Here is a 23,277-nt window from a genome sequence, read left to right as displayed (position 1 = left end):
AGCTTAGCGCATATGTACTCCCATCTAATATTAATATTATTGAAGAAAGAAATTACCCATTACCTGGTACATTGGTTAGAGTTTTAATTTTTTTCTGTAATTTTTGGTTAGTTTATATTTGTGACTGATGGATTTTTGTTTCCCACTCTTAAAAAAACTTTGCTTCTTTTTCTATAAAGTAAATTTAATTCTAAAAAAGTATTTGCCGAAAAAGTCTTAGGTCCTTTGCCATCCCTTATTGCTTACATTTGTTGTATGCTGTATTTGAAATATTTATTTTGGTCTATTTAATTTCTTCTATTCAACTTTTTTTTATAAATTTTGTAAATGTTCCCTATAATTTGATACTATTTAACATATTATTGCTCCTTTTTTCTGACAATAATATTCTAACTGGATGTTTATAAAAAAAAATTGTTTGGTTGCAGTAGAAAATGAGTTCCTATAACATATTAATATATTAAATATTAAATTTAACATATTAAAAATTAACAATTTAAATGTTAATTTTATTTACAGAAGCGTAATTAACGTAAACCATAAAATTGTATAGCCTATCAATTCTTAGAAAAATTCTGTGATAGTTTTGAATATTTTTTTTTTTTTTTTGTTTTTTTAATGAAAAGCCTTATTTTGCTTAATAAAATATTTACTTTAGTACATTAGTTTTGAAAACTATAATTTATGAACTTTAAACATTATTAAATAAATACCTTTACAGTGTCTATTCTTCGTAGCTCAGATGATTTCATGTAATTGTGAATCTTTTTAATAAAATTGTTTTTTGTAGGCATTAAAATGTTATAAATCTCATCATCTTATTATGTAATAAAATATTATTTAGTATTAGATATTAAAATAAACAACAATAACAATTTTTACCATTTTCTGTTGGTAAAAAAATTATTTGTAGTGACATTTCATTAATCTATCAGAAAGTATTATTTTTTGTTTCAGATCCAGCATTTTTTTAAATAGATCATATCAGTGGTATCCCAATCTTTTCAGAGTTGCAGTGCTGTTTTTTAATTAAAGTTTTTTCATGGTGCCCTACTCTTAAGTAAAAGTATAACTACTCATAAGTAAGAGATAAAAATAAATAAAACTCGTGTAGCTTCATTATTTTTTTTACTTTATTAACATTAAATTAATAATTATAAATGCCTTGGTTCAATTAATTATGAAGCTTTAAAATATTTCGCGGCACCCCTCTGAAGAGGCCACGGCTCCCCAGGGCGCCATGGGGTGCAGTTTGGGAATCACTGGATTATATATTCTTCTGTTACTGATGTATTTATTTTTCAGATTTGAAACACGCTGTTCAAAGAAAGAAGACATGTAGAATAACAATTTTAACAATAACGATAAGAAGTATACAGTAACATTGAAGAAACTAAATCATGACGCTGTATTTTGATTACACAGTTAATATTGAGGATCCGGTTACTGCAGTTAATTCTGTGGCATGGCATTCTCAACAGGCTTTGTTGGCAGTTGCTTCTTACAGTCAGGAAACTGGAGGAACAGTCACAGTTTGTGATGAACTGGTAACTTTATAGTTTATGGCATTCTGAAGTCTATTAAGGTTAATCATATTTTTTAAATATTTATTCTTTCTTCAAAGTATTGCCTTTTTTTGTTAGAATTGTTATTTTGAATCTGAAAGAAACTAATGTGCTTTTATTTTTGGAAAAATTACTGTGATTGTATTTTTAATTTTTTAACTGAATTCTATTGGGAGTTTGATACAATCAAGAATCAAAAACCTAATATATTTCATCTTTCCCAAAATATGTGTTGTTATCTGTCTTAATAATTACATGATCAGTTTTCATTGGACAAAAGTTTCCAGTAAACAGAAGGAAGATTCATAAAAATCCCATCTAATATTTATCTTAAGATGTTAAGGGTCCATCATAAATTATATGAGCATAAAATTATTTGTCTGTAACCATCTGAAATGTCAGATTTTAGAAGACTCCCCCTCCCATTTTTACATAATGTTTGGATCTATACTATTATCTATTATTAAGAATAAGAGGATTATTTCCTTGTTTGGGATAAATGAAAAACTACCTGATAAATCACAACCAAATTTTTACCCATGTTTCTTAGCATAACTGAAGTTTTTAGATATATTTCATCTCGGAAAAAAAAAAAATGTAGTAGTGGAGATTTGCCAGATGAAGTACAAACTTGAATGAATTGTGTACTGTGGGTATCTATTACTGTGTGAACTGGGTTTTAACAGAATGATTATGAATATCATCTATAAACCAATTTCTAAAGTTTTTGAAATTACCAGTTTCAAGTGTTAAAGGAGAATTTTGAAACCCTGTCTTTTTTCATTTTCTTGGTCACAAATGAAGAAATCAACCTGATTTTTTGTGAGTATAATCTTCATGTCATATCAATTTCTAGATATTTGAAAGGGGATAAAGAAAGGTAAAAAAAATTTTGAACAATGATTGTAAATTTTCCCAATCCTGACTATAGTAAATGAGATATTCAGTAGATTTGGGCTGGAAATACTCTTTAGATAAATATTTAAAAACCATTTTCTGTTTTTTTTAATTCACATTTTTTTAACAGGTACAAAGGTATAGACTATTGGATTCTGGCTGTTCTAATTTTATTTCTGGTGGTTTATTAGGACTTTTAAGTTGATTGGGTTTTATTTTTGATAAGTTTACTTTAAATATTTCTAAGATGTAATTTTTTTTTATGCTGTAGCTCAACCAACACAGCCACTGCCACTGTTATTGTATGTGTGACTGGCTGCACCTTCTTTTTCCTGTTTAGCCTCCGGTAACTATCGTTTAGATAATTCTTCAGAGGATGAATGAGGATGATATGTATGAGTGTAAATGAAGTGTAGTCTTGTACATTCTCAGTTCGACCATTCCTGAGATGTGTGGTTAATTGAAACCCAACCACCAAAGAACACTGAAAAATGACTGGCTGCACCTGCCACCAGTTACTTGACTAAAAAAAAAACATACAATAAAAAGATTAACCGCTACGGGAAATGCAAGAAACCATATAGAGCAGGTGAAGCTGCAATTGGGGAGCTAGTTAAGAATAAATGTAAGGAGCAATGAAACATTTTTTTTTTACAAACAGTTAAAATTACCTTAAGATATTCAATTGAGTCCAAATTGAGATATTCAAAAGTCAGTCGGTCAGTTAATTCACCTTTACACAATGCTAATTAAAAACATTACAATAAAAATTGCTTTATGGAAGTTCAGTAGATTAAAAAATAATTAAATATTAACAAACAAATCTTTTTAAAAAAATAATTTTTTTTTTTTTAGTTTTTAGTAGTTTTTAGTTTATCTGTTACTTGTCTTTTGACATCTTTTTTCCCCTAGAAAAGATTGTTTCTCACAATGAAAAATTAAATATTGAGTTACTGAAATTAAAAAATAACCCAGTTTTAATGTAACTCCTTTACAACTATTATTTATTTGACATTTTAGTACTCTATTGGTTCTCTGTTATTAGGATTATGTACAACATAAAATGCTTAAAATATGCATGAAAAGTGTCAAAATATGCAACTTTATAATAAAAAAATAAGGTTCAAAGCCTGGGTGTTGTTCAAAATGTTTTCAAATTTTTCTTTAAGTTTACACAGGAATACCTCTGGCAATGCGGAGTCCATTATGTGGATTTTATTCATTATTTGAATAGATTCAGTCAATGCCAAACCTTTAGTTTCAAGCTTTTTAATACTCACAGATTTGTGGGAAAAATGAGTGCTAATCACAGTTATGTTTTTTTTTATACTAGAATCATTAAATGTTTCCAACTGCCATAGCCTCTGCAGTATCGAAGTCGTTTACTATACTTTTGATGCCCTTGAAATGTTCATTGTAAAACAGTATAGCTTCAATCCACTTTCCCCATTGAGTTACCACTGGTTCAGGAGGTAAAGGCACATTTGGCAGTCTTTCTTTGTAAGGCTTATTGTGAACAGATGCCTTAAGAAACACTTTATTTACATTCCCAAACGTGGATCGTACTTCTTCAGTGAGTCGATGTACTCCATGAACAAAGCAAGTCACATGAATCAAATTGGGATAAAATACTTGGAAGGCTTTGGCTGGTTTGGTCAAATAGGGAGCAGCATCTAAGAGAAATATAAACACTTTCATCTGCAGAAGATTCAGGAAATAAGTTTTTAATATCTTCATTCACAAATCTGGCGATCATAGAATGATTTGTCTTTGCAGGCCAACAGATAGGAAGAAGAAGGTTCTAGTTTTAATGCACCAACAATTAAATTCACAATGTAACGGCCACAATTGTTGGTAGTTTTGTCAGCTGAAATCCAAATAATGCTATCCCAGTTCATTGTGTATTTCTTCCAGAACGTAGGTAAATTGTTGGTATGTAATTTTTATGCAATATTGATTCATCTGGTTTATTTTGATTCAAGCAATATTTTTGCAGAAATTCTTTGAAGGTAGGATTTATAAGTTTGTGAAGAGGAATATTACTTGTAAGCAATTCTTCACATAAATCCATGCTAAAGTGTTTTTTTTTGTTTACCCTTGGAAATGAGATCACTGCTACTTGCTGCTGTTATGAGTTGTTGTTGTGGGCCTTTCTTTTGCAATCCTGCAATATGAAGACTTGTCTTGACATGCTGGTCTGTTTGAAACCTTTTTTGCATGAAATATTTTTCTCACAAACTCAACAATATAAAACATTTCTGTCATACATAAATGTTCCAGGATAGTCTGCTATCCACAAAGAGACACTTTTTTTTGGGAGGCATGGTACACATTAAACTTTGCACAAATAAACGAAAAAGTAAACTGATCCATTGAGTGCTTCAACAATAACATGCATAATTTACTTGCCTAGTGGGAGTAGTGCTGCAGTAGGTATGCGCAATGCAGAACTGTTATCGTCTATCCTTGTCTTGTGTTTTACTTGGCCTCATAATAATACTATACTACCAAAACAATAGATTTGCAGCTGCTAAGTGTGCTTTAAGAGCCATGCGGCTAATAAGTTGAGCTAGCTATAATGTAATATTTCATTTATTAACTAGGTATCCTACCGAAAAATATTGTAAATATTGCAAAAATATGCATCATCACTAGATTTTAAGGAAAATATGCAATAACCAGTAAGAATGGGTGTACTATGCAAATGCATATAATCTGGCCTCTAGTTATTACAAACTTATCAGCAAGTCAGTAAACTTGTTACAGTTTTTGTTGTAAAATGCTAGGTATAAAATTATGTGTTTCAAGGTTTTTGATCAGCACCATCAGTTTGAAGTGCTAATTTATAAATTAAATATATATTTGCACACTTTCATCAAATTGAGCAATTTAAGTAAGAAGGAAAATATAAATATACTGATTGATGTATTCTGTATTACTTGGCAAAATGCCATCAAAAAAAATTTGAGACTTCTTGCCTTAATTCACACCCAAGCAGATGAAAAGCATTTTTTCTTTAAATATGAAAAAAAAATTACTAGTAAAAAAGCAAAGAGCAAAAATCATATTTCATAAAATATGTCAATTTGAGATGTATCACATTCTATTTTGTAAAAATTGATCAATATCTTTTAAAGAAAGTACGTAAGTTTTTGTTGAAAGCATGCCTTTCTTACAAATATACAGTTTGTGAAAGCCAATATTATTCAAGAATATTTTTTTAATTTAGTCAAAATGTAATACCCCTGTACAAAAAAGCTTCCTATATACAGGTGTTTGCCAAAGTTCTCCCATGACTTTCATAACTTATTACACTCATGAAAATAATGGGAATAGTTCATATAAACATATGTCCTAAAATGCTTCCTTTGCAAGTTACAGCTAGTGAAAGATTTCGCTTAGATTTCAGCTACCTCTGTGAAATGAGGCCATATTGAAATTTTTAGGCTCTTAATTAAGAGGCAGAATTAGTGATTTATTATGGTTTTTGACATGGAAAATCGAATAAAAAAGGTCCCAGAACTGTATCTGCATTAATTTTTGAGAAATCAGGGGATAAAACCAATAAATTAGGATAAAAACTGCTATTTTATTATATTTGATGTACAATTACTTTGTTAATTGGTTAATAAACACATAAAACTTTTAAACGAAAGATGTACAGAACTTAATTGTAAACAAAATGGTGTAAAATAATTAGAATAAAACAAAGAAGTTAGAAAAATTTGAATTTATTTAGAAACAGTACTGTTATTTTTAGAATATTTCTTGGTACGCTTCTTAAGGTTCTTGGTTTCTTCAGGTTTGTCCTTAAGTTGCTGAGCTGCATCCATATTGCAAACAGTTAATTCCTCACAAGAATTTGTTTTGTTTTGTATACAATATTTTTCATCCACTACCAGATACAAATATCTAAAGATGTTTGATCAGGCAATCTTGGTAGCCAGGAATATGATTCTCTACAACTGAACCATTTCTCAGGGAATTGATGATTTAAGAGTGGAAACTGCACAAGAGAATTGGGGAGACCTGCCATTGAGCTGGAAGTATATTCTTAATCTTAGTGATACAGGAAGATCTTCAAGCAGAGATGTGCAATTCTTCTTGAAGAAAGTAAAAGTAGACCTCCACATTTAAGCAGTCAGGAAAAATGAGTGTTCCAAACAGCTGATTGTGAAGAAGGCATACATTGATGCTAAATCAGTGTTGAAAATTTCCTTCCATCGTTTCATGAGGATTTACTTCTGCCCGTGTGTGCTCATTGTATAAGTTGCTGATGCTATCTCGATTGAAATTTGGCTTGTCAGTAGTCAAAACTACTTGTATTCCAAGCAAAGCAGACCGTATTCTGAGTATAGAAATTGCTTTTTTGATAAGGAAAAACTTGTTTTAAGTGTTCTCCAAACCATCGAATGCGAAACTATGATCTGCTTAGAAAGATGTGTACTGACACCTGGACTGTGCTAAACTGCATAGATAATAATTTTATCAATAACAGTGTCATGTTGGGCTGATAGTTCATTGCTGTACAGTAGTGAATTTGTTTCCCAAGATTGTGAAAAGTTGTGCTAATTGTTTAGGAATCTGGAATCCTGCAATTCAGAAAATACATTTGGTATTCTATTGAAGCAACTGTAGAATTACCATTACATACACCCAAAATGAATACCATATCAGTGTATTCCTCTGTTGTAAGGCATAATAAGTAATGCATTACTTCAATGGCAAACAGATCACATTCAAACTAAAATTCACAGAAGACCTTCGCCAATGACAGCATAGTTAATAATACCTGATATCCTTAATATACCTTACCAAATGATTTAAAAACTTACAATATTGTGCATTGTTGATCAGTTTTTCATTTTATTGCCAACTTTGAAATAATAACTTTTTAAGTAATTTATTTTATTTCTGTCGTTTACATGTTCAATGCGGAAGACGTCAAATTTGTGTTCCTTATTTATGCTTTTTTTAAGTGGTAAGGGATCAAGCAGTAGTACTTATGATTTATTCACTACTGCCTAAAGGAAGGCTTGAATTACGTATTCACGGCTTAGTTTACCATTCCTTTCTTGAGTTAATTTTTTACAAATTAAACATTTTTTCCTATACTACTCAAATTTTCTAAACATTTTTGATTTATTTTAGATTTTTTTCAATTTTTTTCTATTAGAATTTAATATAAGTTGAACATAGGAATATTGAATATAAGTTCTTTGAAAATCAGCCCAGCAATAACATATAAAAGAGTAAGTTCATCTTTTGATTGTATTTTTCAGATGATTATTTTAGTATTAATACTAAACAATTTTAATATGTAACATTTTTTAGCACATAACTTCATGTAATCACTAGTTATATACTGCTTTGAAATTTAGAAAAAATTAAATTTAAAAATTCGTTTACATAATGAAAATAGTTCTTATTTTATGTCGTATAATCATATATATGATTTCAGTTTCTTTGAAACTATTGCTTTATCTTAATTGATTCGTCACTTTTACATATTCTTTGAATTCATAAAATGCGTTTCACTTTTTTTATAAAATCATTTATAATCATTTTTTGTAATCTTTTCTTTTAAAAATGTGTAAGATTATTTTCATGTTAATATTCCTGATTGTTTGAACTTCTTTTTTTTAGAAACATGAAGATAATTCTGAGCCACCCTTCAGGAATAAATAAAAGAAACCTGTTCGTTACTGCAGAAGAAAGACTCTTATCATTGGAAGAAGTGTTTAATTTCCTAATGAATTCAGATATCGAAGAAAATCAGCTGGGTGATAAGGGCTATGTAGGAAAGGTTTTAAACACCTACTCCAGGATTATTTAGACATAGGACACATTGTATATATGGATAATTTTTATGATAGTGTACCTCTGACCGATGAATTGTTGGGAAGAAGAACTTATGTAACAGGGACCCTGAAAGCAAACTGTGAAGGAAATCCAGTCCATATTATTAATAAAAGAATTTCAAGAGGAGAATTTGAGCAAGGTTACACAGTGTATCTGTGTAATTATGTGGTTTGACAAACACCAGATAATGATTTCTTCAATGCAGTGCATAAATGACATCCATCAAAATCAGATCTGGAAAAGAAAAAGATAAGCCTGCGGCTATCACAAAATATATTGAAAGTTTGGGCAGAATTGATCTTGCAGATCAACTCATGGCACCCAGAAAGTAAAACTTTGCGATGTTATGCAAAAGTTGGTATTCATTAGAGTGGTCCAAATAGGGCAAAATTTTTGTCTAAAAACTGCACGTTTTTAATCAGGGGGTGCACCCCCCTGATTTAAAAGTACTCTCAAAAACAAAATTTTCTGACGCGTTGATGAACCCTTTCCGTTCTAAAAAAGTCATCCTCCACTCCACTTGAATTTTAAAGGGGATTTAACATGGGTTTTAGGTTATTTTCAGTCGTTACGATATAGCGCTAGCATGTTTCATCACAAAACTTCAAAAATAACGTATATAATTGTTTTTGGGGTCGGAGAACACGAATTTGAAGTCAGAAACTTATTTTGACACATCACAACTGTCAAAATTGCTGTCAATCAATTTAAAACTAGCGTTTTTATGAAAAAAAATCAATGCTCAACATTACAAAAATTGCCAATAAGGGTTTTTGGGGTTGGAGAACATGAATTTGAAGTGAAAAAATTGTTTTGACACATTAAAACTGTTGAAGTCGTTTCAATTAAAAAAAATCTGAAGGATAGATTCAAAAAGATCAACTCTCATATTTTTTTCAAAATTTTTTATTCATGCATATAATTATTCAAATATCTGAAGGATATAATATTATTCAAATAATCTGAAGGATAGATTCAAAAAGATCAACTCTCATATTTTTTTCAAAATTTTTTATTCATGCATATAATTATTCAAATAATGTTGTTAAAATTTTATGATTTCTATTTCTATTATTATATTACATTACATATGTAATGTAATTATATACATTTGGATGTTTTTTGCGATGATCATTTAGAATTTGTAGTATATATTGCAATTGACTTTCATCTTTACTGAATTTACATCTAAATTCTTTGACCAACTTAACCATTCTTTCTGAGCAGTCATTGACGACCTTTAGATTTTTAACACAATTCAAAGCAGCCAAATAATCTTCGTTTTCGCTCTACTTACATGGATCAATTTCTAGAAAGCTAGTCGCAAGTTCGAATTGTTTAAAAAAATTCAAGGACTCCTTGTTGACAAAAAAGTCGATTTCTTTGTTTAACAATTCGTTAACATTTTTAGTTTCGTGTGAGCAGGTTCGTTATCATAATCACAATCATCATCTGTCGCAGATAATAAATTTTCGTAAGTTTCACCTGAAATTGCTAGTTTTTCAACCATTTTCAGTTTTAATTCAGTTGAGATGTCTTCATCAAAAAGAGCTAGCGTACCCAGCCAAAATGAGTTTTTTTACTTCAAATTCGTGTTCTCTGACCCCAAAAACCCTAATTAACGTTGTTTGTAATGTCTAACATTGATTTTCCTTCATAAGAACGCTAGTTGTCAATTGATTGACAGCGATTTTGACAGTTACAATGTGTCAAAATAAGTTTTTGACTTCAAATTCGTGTTCTCCGACCCCCAAAACCCTTATATACGTTATTTTTGAAGTTTTGTGATGAAACATGCTAGCGCTATATCGTCACGACTTGAAAATAACCTTAAACCCATGTTAAATCCCCTTTAAAATTCAAGTGGAGTAGGGGATGACTTTTTTTGAACGGAAAGGGTTCATCAACGCGTCAAAAATTTTGTTTTTAAGAGTACTTTTAAATCAGGGGGTGCACGTTTTTAGACAAAAATTTTACCCTATTTGGACCACTCTAGTATTCATATGATTATGAATAATGCCTATCTACTGTATAAAAATGTAGGCATAACAAGAAAATGACATTGTTAAAATTTCAAGATGTGTTATTGAAAAATTAATCTATATTAACCAACAGAAAATAATGCTGGTACCATCAGTTTATAGAGACATTGAAAAGACCCAAATTCATATTCCACGGCAAATGGAAAAGAATGAATCTGATAGAAAATCATGGAGGAAATGCTGAGAGTGCTCTCAAAAAAGAGTTAGAAGAGAATCTCAATATTGTTGTTTGTTGTGTCCTTTGCAACCAGCTCTTTGTTTGTCTCATTGTTTTGAAATCTATCATAAGTACATTTAGGCTAGTTTACACTTAAATTAAATTTTGTTTTTGTTTTTATTTCCATTTCAATACTGTGTTTTATTTACTACTGTTAGTGTTATTCCTTTGAACTGTTTTTTCAATACTGTACTGTATTATGATTGTATTTAATAAAATATCAATGTTTTGTTTGATTATTATAATAAAATTGATAATTATCAATTCTGATATTTGTGTTTTTATTTTATGTCTCTTATAGTATAACTTACACATAATATAATTAAACATAACATAGTATAATTTACACTCTGTTTTATCTGTAAAGTTCATAATATCTAATAACCTTCTATTAGTGTAGATTGTGCAGTATGAATAAAACTAATGAAAATATAACAAAATAATTATTTTGTTTGCTGCTTATCATGTTCTACAAAGTAACCCATAACATGAAGATATATTTGAATATAAACAAGCCTATATTTTGATAAAGAATATAAGTTATATCGATGCGATAAATATTTCATTATTTACAAATAATAGCAGACTGTATAGTAAAAGTATGGATGATATGGTAGATGTAGTCAGATGATGTGTTAGGTCTGTGTTCTGTGGTGAGCGACATCACTGTGATGTCTTAAATATCGTCGGTTTCCAGCCAAAAAAGCATTACAAAATTAAAAAAAAAGAAAAATATTGGCATTGATAAAGGTCTTAGAGATGAATTAAAAAAAAATCAGCCACATTGATTGTTTTCTTGATACCCCACTAGCACTGAACGTTTTAATAAAAAAATCTGATGTGGATAACACATGACTTCCTTGTACACCTATTAAATTACAGACACATTTTTTTACAATCAGAGGTTAATAATTATTTATAAATCAATATATTTAAATTAAAAAAAAAGCTATAAAAAAAGTAAATGAAGTCTGATTTGAACCAATGTGCCTTCCCCTTGTATGATGCAAATATTTCATGTATTTAAATTTTATTTATAACTCTGGAACCAGTGAAAATAAGTACTACTTATGATATATCGTTTAAAAACTCTCAATGAGGGCATATTAATGCAGTTAAGAAAAGTCCAATATCTAATTTATTTTGGTTTTTTGCTTTTTTGGATGCTTTTGGTCCAGTTGCTTGCAATCAACAAGGGGAGCTGCACAACTAGTCCTAAATCCAAAATTTCAATATTCTATGGTTAATCGTTTTTGAGTTATGCAAGATACATATGTACATACGTCATGCTGAAACTGGTCAAAATGGATTCAGGAATTGTCAAAATGGATATTTCTGTTTAAATCTGAAAACCGAAATTTTTCATAATCACAATACTTCCTTTACTTTTGTTCTTAAAATTATTATCTAATTAATTTTTATTTATTTATTTCTATTTTACAATTGCTGTGTAATTTTTTTTTTTAATTTTTCAATGGCAATTATTAACAGTAAAATTTTTTTTACAAATTTTTCACATCACCAAAAATAATTTGGTTTTTTTATATTATTAAATAAGTACTTTTCTGACAAATGTAGTAGTAACATATTGTATCTAAAGAAAATTAACATTTTTCCAACTTTTCTTTTATTCAACTTATCTTTTACCATTTTGTTGAAAATTAAACTTTCTACAAAGTTTTGTTTTAAAATTTTATGTTTATTTACCATTTAAAACAGTTATTGCACATCATACATAAAAAAAGAAGATTTTTGTTCTCCATTATATTGGTTTTCACCCCAGATTCCTGAAAAACTAGTGCAAATATGTTTCTGGGACCCTGTTGTATTTTATTTTTCAGGTAAAAGAAATCACCAATTCTGTCTCGTAATTATTGTCCTAAAACTCACAAATGAAGCATTTTAGGACATATTTATATGAACTTTCCCATTTTTTCATGTGTAGAATAGGTTATGAAAGTCCCAGGAGAAACTTCATGATACAATCTGTAGATCAAAGTATTTAATTCTTTAATTTCAAATCTATCAGATCAATTTAGGTCATGAATAATCCAAGTCAGGTTATAGACATGTAAATAATTATAATAAAAAGATTAATATTAGTATTTTACTTTTTTATCAAGCTACCAATAACAAAATTAAAAAAAAAAAAAAAAACATTATGAATGGGGTTTATTTTACTAAAAACATCCCAAAAGAAATTTTGTGCGTTTGAAATGTAAAATGTCATAATTCATAGAAAAGGAACATATTTATTTCAGTTATTTTAATAACTGAAAATAACTTTTTCTGTTGTTAATTACAAATATGAGGAAAATTTCCTTTTATGAAAAATTTAATTTTTTGTATGAAAAAAGTTTTTTTCTAAACTAAACTAGTCAGCTAAAAATGTGTAATGAAGATCCTGTTTATTTATGTAGTTTTGATTGGTTGAATTTTAAAAATGTTGATTAATAATAATGATTATTTAAGGATGTGTTTTATAAATTTAAGGTAATTTCGTGAATTATTTTTGATACAAAGTAATCTCACTGATTTTAAATTAAAGAGAATTGAATAAATGTCATCATTGAAGGAACCTTTGCAAAAAAATTATTTTTTTGTGTAAATTGTTTTTGCAAAAGGAGTAAAAGTACATTTTTTTAAAAATTATATTTTGATCAATCTTTAATGAAGCTGAATGTGACAAATCTCAGGTTAATGAAAATTCAGTAAAATATAAATTTTTACTCTTAGGTGTGTTCTTTTTTAAAGTCAACAGTATTTGAAATAGTTGTCTGATTATCTCAGTTTGTGGGATGATGGATGAAGTCCATATATATATATATATATAGGTTACATTTTAGGGGTGTCAAAAAATCCAAAAAAATTGGATTTTGGTCTTTTTCTTAACTGTAGTAATAAGCCCTCATTGAGAGCTTTTAAATGATACATCATAAGTGGTACTTATTTTCATTGGTTCCAGTAGCCAAATAAAATTTTAATTAATGAAATATTTGGATCTTACAAGGGATGGCACATCGGTTCGAATTAGACTTCATCTCCTTTTCTTTTTTTTTAATTTTAATTTAAATATATTGATTTATTAATAATTATTAACCTGTGATTATTAAAAATATATATATAATAAATAATTCAATAATAACAATAAAAAAAATATGAAAATTGTTTGAGTTATGTAGCTTTTTTTTACATTTATTTTATTTATTTTTTATTAAAGGGAGACGCTCTTAAGGATGTTCATTCCACAAGACATTCATCTTGTTCCGCATCTGGACTTGCCTGGCATCCAACTCGTAGAACTCTTATATCAACATGGGAAAATGGAGAACTGAGAGTGTGGAATGGTGAAAAAGAATTTGTAAATATTTCATCGCTTCATACTTCTCCAGTAGTTTTGGTTAGATGGTCGCAGTTGGGAGGTCGTCTAGTTACTATTGATTCTGTGAGTAAAAGTTCTTTACATATATTTTATGTCAATCGTATTAAAGTAAGTTGCAAGTAAAAATAATAATTATTGATTAAACAAAAAATTTATTTCCTAAAAGAAGTGAAACGTCTTCAATTACAGTGGAGTCTCAAGTAATCCGGCAGTGGTTGGAACCAAGGGGGTGCTGAATTACCGAACATGCTAACATCCCATATCTTATGGGATATGATTTGAAGAAAACAAGCTGTCTAGGATTTAAAGAAAAATACTAGAAAAAGATAGATCTTTCTCTAGTTCTTATCTTTAAAAGCCAAAGGTTTTTACTGAGAGCTGTTTTTAGGCAGGTTCACCATTGATGATTGAAGTTGATACTTTAATTTGGTCTATTATTATTTACCATACAGAGTAACACTTTTTTTATGGATATTTTGGGTTAAGGGTATTGCTCTTAGATATCAGGGGTTCTGCTATCACTGATATCTAATGCACCTTGTTGGAATTTGAATGTGAACTGCAATAAAATAAATCCTTTTATCATCTAAATGCTGAATTTTCTCCCTATCTACTTAAACTTGGCTGCCTACATTGTGCATTGGAAGACTCATTTGTGCAGATGTGTTTTCTGTAGTTGCATGGATTGTAGGGTTTAGACTACTAATTTGTACCACCATTATCTAAGCTTTCTGTTTTACCTTATCAGGTCTTCCTTTCTTACTGAATGGTTAGTGGGTGAACAGGAGTCTTACACTGCAGAAATTTTTCTGGGGATTTATGTCTTTTATTGGATGCATAAGCCTATTGCATTTCTGCTTATAATATATATATACATATATATATATATATATATATATCATTGTATATTTTTAATGAGATCTTTGCAGAATACAATTTTATAATTTAGAGGATAATTTTTTTATATAAATGCACATGGTTTAATAAAGTCAGTTGCTATGCAAATTGTGCTAATATACAGCCATTCTAGATAGTGAAGGTTACTGTTCACCTTCATGAATGGAAAGAAAGTATTTCCTGTAATATTGAATGCCACTTGCATTTTGATGTGCTTGGCACAATGATTTATGTTATAATACTGGTTCAGTGAAGAATACAAGGAAAAAAAATTTTTGTCTTATTTTTCTATTAATCATGGGATGGGATATTTGTTTTCTTGAAGACTGGTATTTAGGGTTATTTGCATCTCATGTCAGCTGACCTGTAATAGTTTATCTAGGGCACTTATCTGATAACAAGTTTCTGCAGGATTGTAGGAAGTTCTCTAATGTTTATGTTTCTTTATAAATAACCTTGTTTTTTTTTTGGAGTTACTGCTTATTCATTCTGATTTCCAGTCACTGCTAAGCCCTGTATTACTTACTAATTCTGATCATTAATTTAATTTATGTACATCATTTCTGGTATTTATTTTGAACATTATCTTCTCTGTAACTAGTTCATTGATGTTTATTTCTTAAAACTATATTATATATTGTTTGAAATATTTATTTTTATTATTTTGTTCTTTATTCTTATGTATTTAAACTTTTTCTTTTCTTTTTTGTCTCTAATTTTATTTGTTATTCTTAATGTTTATGTTATTCTGTGTTAATGTTAATAATTAATTTTTCAATTTCCTTTGTTGTGTTTACAGTATTTATGTTTAATTTTCAGCACGGCATGATTGTTGGTTGGCGTGTTGATTCTCGTGGTCAACTTGTAGTTGTGTATCAGCATGATTTACCAGCACCTCCTTCATGCATGGAATTTCGTCTTACACGTCCAGGACCTGATCTGAGTAATCTAGCCAGACGTGCTGTTGCTGGGGACCAACATGCTTTGGATATGTTTAGTGCATGGAGACCTCGAACTGCTGGGCACCATACTCTACTTCATCAAGATAACATGGCTCTTTATATCGCTACCCGTACTGGTTAGTGATAAAATTATGTTAATTATCTCTGTAGTTTTACTGCTGAATTTACTGAATGAATTGTTTTAGTTTTATTTGTATAAGTAATGTATTTTTATTATTAATCATGGCCAGTTGGTATTGATATAAATTAATTATATAATAATTTCCACTTACCAACTATTTTTATTATTATGTTGGAACACTTTAGGATATTAGTCCATCATCAGGAATATTTGTTTGTTACGCATTATAATCATTTCCTTCACAATTTAATATATTAAATGGATTTTGAATTTTAAAAACAAAAATTATAAATACAACAATTGATTGTCAAAAGGTGAAGCTCTCAATTATTGTTTCAACAGAAACGTAACAATTGAGAGCTTCATACTGACATGATGGACAACATCGGCATTATTTTTCCCTTTGACAATCAATTGTATTAATAATTTTTATTTTTAAAATTCAAAATTCATTTAATTTAATAATTTGTGAAGAAAATAATTATAATGCGTAACACATAAATGTTCCTGATGATGGATTAATATATGAAAGTGCTTGTACATAATAAAAATAGTTGGTAAGTGGAAATTATTATATAATTAAGTAATGTATTAACAAATCTCTTGTTAATTAAAGAAATAGAAATTGTTACTTAATGGTAGAACATTTTAAAACATTTACGTACTGATTTAGAATTAATGGCTTTTGGTAGGAAAGTGTTATTATAATTAGCACCATCAGATTTTGTAATTTTGGAAAATTTCTACTTACTTATTATCTCTATATGTCTGCAATAGCTACTGTATCGTAGAGATAATCTTAGTAAAAAATGCTTTAGGGTATTGCTGACAAAATGAGGGCTTGTATTGTGCATGTATTGCTCAATGAGGGCTTATTACTGCAGTTGAGAAAAAGTCCAAAATTCAAATTTTTTTTGATTTTGGGCTTTTTTTGACACTTGGTTCAGTCCATTGCAGTCAAAAGGGGAGGTGCACATTTAGATGTTACAAAGCTCTAAATACAACATTTCAACATCTTATGGCTATTTGTTTTTGAGTTATGCGAGATATGTATGTACATACTGTCACCAAATGGCTTCGATGGCATGTGGCACTTACTAACATTATGGTAGCCCTGAAAAGGGCTGTTGTCATTGAATGGCTTTGACGGTTCATATCTCATAACCTTGTGGTGGCCCTGAAAAGGGAGTTTTTGCGTTAGCTCAGAGAAGAGCTGTTGGGTCCAGAAGCTGGTCTCCAACGAAGTCAGGGAGTTGTGGCTCGTTCATTGAAGTCAGACTGGGCTTTCCCTCAGTGGCAGTTGGGTCCCCACTACAGCTTGGTAGTGGTGGCCCCCATAGCACCTTAGTGTCAGGTCGGTGTTAGTCATCCTTCTCCAGCATGGCTGAGGCAGTTCTCCCTGAGCGATCCCATACTGGGCCGGCTCCTGCTGCTGAGTCTGCTGGCCAGGGTGATTGAAGCTTGGTGAGCTGGAGCGGGAAGGTAGCATTCGTGTCCAGTAGCTCCCTCAGCTGGCTGAGGGAGCTGCTGCTCTGGTGGAGATGTTGGCATCCACCGGGAGGTCCCACGTTAAGCCAGCCAGGGAACTTTTTCTGTCTTCTTCTTGTTGGTCTTCTCCAGGTGGTGGTCGATGATGAATTGAAAATTCACTCTCGTGCGTGCTCTTTTATTGGAGCCTGAGAATGGTGGGGCTGCAGCGTTACTATGGTGGGAGAACTGCATGGTCACCTGCACGGCAGTAGTGATGCTTGTATCAGTGTGTCTACATACTGTGCGCCAGTTCGAAGTTGCTATACTGTGTTCAGCCACTGATATTAAATTAGACATATATGTGGTAACAATACGTATATACATGCGTACGTACAGACGTCATGCCGAAACTAAGTCAAAATAAATTCAGGGTGGTCAAAATGGATATTTCTGTTTATATCTGGAAACCAAAAATTTTTTGCGATCACAATACTTACTTTACTTTGTACAAGGAAGTTAAAATTGATAAAGAAAAACCTTTATTAAAGCTTATAAATTTATCTTTGATTTCTCTTTTGTTTTTCTATGTGAGAACTGATTGAGATAGAATTTTTTAACCTTCAGTAAATTTTATGCTTTTTTTTTAAAGAAAGAGGTTATTTGTCATTAGTAAATATGTTGTAATATAATTATAGAATTTAATAACAACTGAAGATGCAGCATCCCATGGAAATTGATTCCTGGATTTAATATAGTAAGTTTAATTTTTATATTTCTTGTGTTTTGGTGGTTTATATTTCATTTAATATATAATACCATGTAAATTAAATTAAACTATATATTTTTTAAATTTTCAAATGCTTACCATCCAAGAACTGCTTGACTTTAAAATGAGAGACTTTTACTTAACCCATTTAGAAATATGAGAATTAAAATTTTTAGAGTTTTTTTTTTTTTACAAAAGTTACTTTTTGATATATGACAATAAACTTTTGTTGCTAAAAGATAACTCCACTAATCCTTCTTCAAAGTTTATTGAATAATGGGAAGAGAGTAAATGTCTTCTTCATCTCTGATACATATGTTGGAATTTTTTTTTATGTGTGGTAAGTCTAAAATATTGTAAATAAAATTACTTGTGAAATTTTAATTTTTAGTGTACTGTCAAGTAGGGGATAAAAACTTGTTGCTTTTAGGATATTACTTCCTACTGTTACTAAAAACCATAAAACTTTTATTATGATTTTTAATGTATTTCATTATTACATAATAACATTGCAAATTGCAATTATTTTCTACAGGAAAAGTGTATTACATGACAGAAAATGGACAATGTCAAGAAACATTATCAGTAGGTGGAAGGATTGAGAAGATATTATATCACGAACGAGATGACAGCTTAATTATTTTGTCAGATGGTCTTAGTCTTGGACATTACAATGTTAATCATGATGGTACACTGAATGAACTAACAAAAGTGAGTATGAGTTTTTTCTTCTTGCATTTGATATCTGTATTTTCATCACAAACACAAGTACATGATTAAATAATTAGTAGTAGCTTATTAGTGGAACTCTGAGTGTGATAAAAATGATTTGAATGCTACATATGATTTACTATTATAATTTATTTTTTTTTTATAATGAATTCTGTGTTAGCAAGTTTAAATGTTTAAATAACAATATTAAAGACAACATTCCCATTGTCTTCATGATGGCAGACTATAGTTTAATAAAATTCTCTTGAATGAAAAGAAATTACAAAAAAAAGGTTGTGTACTTTTATGTCTAATCTAAAACTGGTATCAAACATTTCCACATGGTTTTTTTTATTTGATCAGCAGAATATATTCTGATTATCTCTATGTGATTGGCTGTTTGCTCTTTAAAACTTGACTGCTCTCAACATTGCTAGGTTCAATGATGAGAGTAGAAAGGTTTTAATCAATTCTTTCAGGATGGTTGGAGTAGTAAAGAAAGTGGCTGATTGTTCGCTTCTTTTAATTGTTTAATAATTCTTCTGTTGTAGTTCCAGTTTACGACATGCAGTATTTCTTTCTATCCTATGAAATTTAGTATAAATCTCTAAGAAAATTTAATTATGTAAAAATAAGACTTAAATGCTTACTGAGGTATGTTCTCTTATTTTATTTAATATAAAATTGTTGTCTGAACGGTTTATATTAAGAAAATGTTTTTTATTTATTAACAAAAATATTATTTTTGAGTATTTTCATTATGATGTTATAGATTTAATTTATTATTCCAGGTGAAGTTGAGCGGGGTAGGCTTGGGTGGGAGTGGATCAGTTGTGTGGGCTGGTATTGGTGTGATAGCTTGTTCAGTTGGTGAAATGATCATTAGGTGCTGGGAACCTTCTACTGGGGATTCGTATTCATTATCAGCACATTTACCTGATACACAGATTGGTGTTTCATCTAAGTCAAAGCAGGCTATTACTGCACTTGCTTACTCGTCCCAAAAAGGTATTCTGCATCTTTTCTTGTATATGATAGTTTGTAGTTATTTTCATTGTTTTCATGTCTTTATCAATTAAAATTTGTCTTGGGAATAAAATATATATTTTTATGTTGATCTTAATATATTATATTAATTGATCTTAATATCAATCTCATTCTCTTTTGTCGCTTCTTTATTTATTTTTTTTTACCTTAAAAAAATGTGGATTATATTTGCAGATTAATAATTAGTTAATAATGCAGTTACTGTAAATAAAACAGGGTTAAATACCTACCATAGGCAGTAATTCCAATCATGTCCCAACCAACCCTATCACCCACAGCCACTGAATTAGCTAAAAAAAAGTAATCTTCCCTTTTCCTGAGACTTTTTCTTGTAACATTAAAACTTATTGGCTGTGTGTAGTTAGACATCTTTGTTGGATTTGTAAACCTGATCTGTCAGGTTTTAGACAAACCTGAAATCTATGCATCTGGTGGGAAGAACAGGTATGAAAAATCCAATAAGGTTGTCAAACTGATTTCCAATTACTACCTGCAATTGTAGAAACAGAACTGTAAATCTCTTTCTTAATAACATTTATATTAAGCTCTTTGTAATTAATTACTCTGCCTCTTCGCAGATGTGAGATATCCTATCCTGCAAACATCAGTCAAACTATATGCTTGTCATTTTAACTCTTGATCATTGACATCATGTCAGATTCTAAATAGTCCTTAACTGTTGAATATAATTTCAGATCATATGTGTGCACATCCTATGTATTTTAATTCAATGTTGTGTGTTGAGTACTATAACCAAATGGTTGTATACAAGTCAGCCCTGAAAACGGTTTATTAATACTGAAAGAGTTATAAAAATCCCATGCCGGTGTGATGATGAGAGTGAGATGGCTTTTTTCCCTTCTTCACTGAGCTTATCATGTAATATTGTAGCCAGCATGCTAAGCTAAATGAAATATAGGTACATTTGGCCCTACAGATGACACTTCACTCTTCAAGTCGGGTAATTAATATATATAAATTATTATTCTCAGATAACATAACCTGACTGGTGAGTCTTGTACCTGCTGTAAAGGAGGCATCAATAAGTTACCTTATTAGTACATAACTGTGTGTAATGTATGGGTATCAGGAGTACCCTGCTTCAGGTTTTATCTGGTTGGTCTTATACTGCCATCATCTATCATATCAGCAATAAATATTATTCTCACAAAAATAATATAAAAAATATGATTTGGTAAGAATTTAAGTACTTTCCTAAAAAAATTGTTTTAGAATTTTATGCCCATTAATTTTTTTCATTTGACTTTTTGTGAACTGTATATTGAGTGAGTAAATCATAAAAAAATGTTTGTACCATGCTATTGCATATTTTATGTCCTTTTCCAGTTTTAATTGTTTTGAGTAGATGCAACCTGAAATATTTTAAAATGTTTTAAATCCCTCCTGTAAATATTTTACATTAAAAAGTAGAATATATTTCAATCATTGTCAAGATAACCTGTTTCGAAGTTTCAAGATCAATACTACTGTAGTTATACGATTAATTGAAAATTGATTGATAGGAATAATATAAAGTCAGATTCAAACGTGTTATTTGTGTGTTTGTGACACTTCATGAAATTATTTCGTTGAAACTATATGTACTCAGAATTTTAATTTTATACTTATAGCTAATAATAGTAATTAATATTTATAAATATTGATTTTTAATTAATTAAAGGTCCTCAGATTCTCATAATTGATTGTTGTGCAACAAGTATAATGGGACCCAGATCTTTTTGACTTTACCAACTGGCTTCCAAAATCAAAAGAGGTTTTGAAAAAATGTTAACTATCATATTTCAAATTTAAATTTTTAAGTTGGGCTAGAATCCTGAATTGAGAAGATTGACAGATAATATCAACCTCTTCAAAATTATTGAACTTTTCACATACTCTTCAAGGTTAATTGCGCTTTGAAAATAAAGATTGAATATCACAGAATTCCAATTTCTGTTAATGAGAAGGGCTAAGAAACCTAAGGTAATTGACAGGGCAATGGAATTCAGAATTTTTATTACATGAATTTTTTTACTGGCTGTATTGACCTAAAACAAATCTCTTTAGATATCCCAGTGTATAAAATTCTTTAATTAAGGGGCTAAATCACTGCATTCTATGGGTTCCAAATCTCTTTAAAATCATCAAATTTAAATTTATTATGGAAAAAATTATAAAAATATAAAACATCTCAATTATGGAACTTTTAATTTTTTGTAAATTAAGAACTTCAGGACTAGAGTACTGCAATTTAAGGAAATAAACTATTACAATTGTGTTTTAATTTGTCCTCAGAAATGGAATGTGTTCTGGAAATTAATTGCTAAAACATGGCAGTTCTTTGATTTTCAGTAATTATGGGGACCAAGGGGTTAAAGACCCCACTTGGAGGATAAACTATTTGACACCGCAATTTTTGTTACAGTTTTTGTAACGGTTCCAAATACAGACCAGTTTTAAAAGAACTTGTTTAAATGTAACTTCATTTAATCTTCAGAGCTAAGCTATAAAAAAACCTTGATAGTTATTGGTTGATTTTTTGTTTTGTTCTAATGACTATTATTATTGTTTGTTCTTAATGTTAGAAGTGGCTGATTAGTTGAGTGGAAAACAGTTTAGTACTACTGTCAAGTTCTCAAAGTTGTAGTATCATGGTGTTATTTTCTAACAGTTTGCAAACAGTTGACTTAGTTTTGAGAAGAAGAATAAAGAAGTCACCTGGGCTACCAGATACATAAAATCTATCCAATCTTGTAATATAATAAACATTTGAAATTATTGTTACTATTTTTTTTTTTTTTTTGTCTGGTGTCTAATTCTAAATCTTTAGCAGGTGTTCTCATTCTCTATATATCTAGTATTTATTTTTATTTTTTAGGGGTCCTATGTGGTTGCACAAATATGGGTGCCATTTTATTTTGGCGATCAGGTGTTGATGGTTGGGAAGAGATGCCAGGATGTAGAGTGCGAGGGCATATTCATGAATGCTGCTGGGGAGGTGCCAATTTAGCTGTTAATACATTATCTACAGCTTATGTGCTTCGAGAGCATTCTTTATGTGCTGCTTACAGTAATGGGGTAAATAAAATTAAATAGTATTGCGCATGAATAATGGAATACCTATGTGTGGTCTGTGTGACATGTGGATTGTAGAAGAAATGAGTTATATTTCTCTTGAAGTAACACTGCAGTTATATAATAATAATTAAATGATATTACAGAGAAAAAGTGAACAGAAAAATAGAAAGAAAGTAAGAGATGGGATAAAAATATTATTGATTAGATTCAGTGTTCTTGTACAACTTCAGACTTGCTGATCTGGATTGAGCATCAGCTTC

General features: G+C 29.8%; 1 protein-coding gene across 1 annotated transcript in view; it reads left to right on the top strand.

The window, feature by feature from the left end:
- The window catches only part of LOC142318998 (intraflagellar transport protein 140 homolog), an 80,786-nt gene that overhangs the window by 2,461 nt on the left and 55,048 nt on the right, over window positions 1–23,277 (top strand). Inside the window, exons 2-7 of the mRNA XM_075355777.1 lie at window positions 1,306–1,547; window positions 13,804–14,028; window positions 15,682–15,940; window positions 18,717–18,892; window positions 19,684–19,900; window positions 22,818–23,017. Coding sequence (XP_075211892.1) covers window positions 1,401–1,547; window positions 13,804–14,028; window positions 15,682–15,940; window positions 18,717–18,892; window positions 19,684–19,900; window positions 22,818–23,017 — 1,224 coding nt within the window. The 5' untranslated portion in view covers window positions 1,306–1,400. The remainder of the gene's footprint in view (window positions 1–1,305; window positions 1,548–13,803; window positions 14,029–15,681; window positions 15,941–18,716; window positions 18,893–19,683; window positions 19,901–22,817; window positions 23,018–23,277) is intronic.

This window comes from Lycorma delicatula, chromosome 2 (assembly GCF_047948215.1).
Source record: "Lycorma delicatula isolate Av1 chromosome 2, ASM4794821v1, whole genome shotgun sequence".
Classification (NCBI taxonomy): Eukaryota; Metazoa; Arthropoda; class Insecta; order Hemiptera; family Fulgoridae; genus Lycorma; species Lycorma delicatula.
This window is presented reverse-complemented; position numbering and strand designations above follow the sequence as displayed.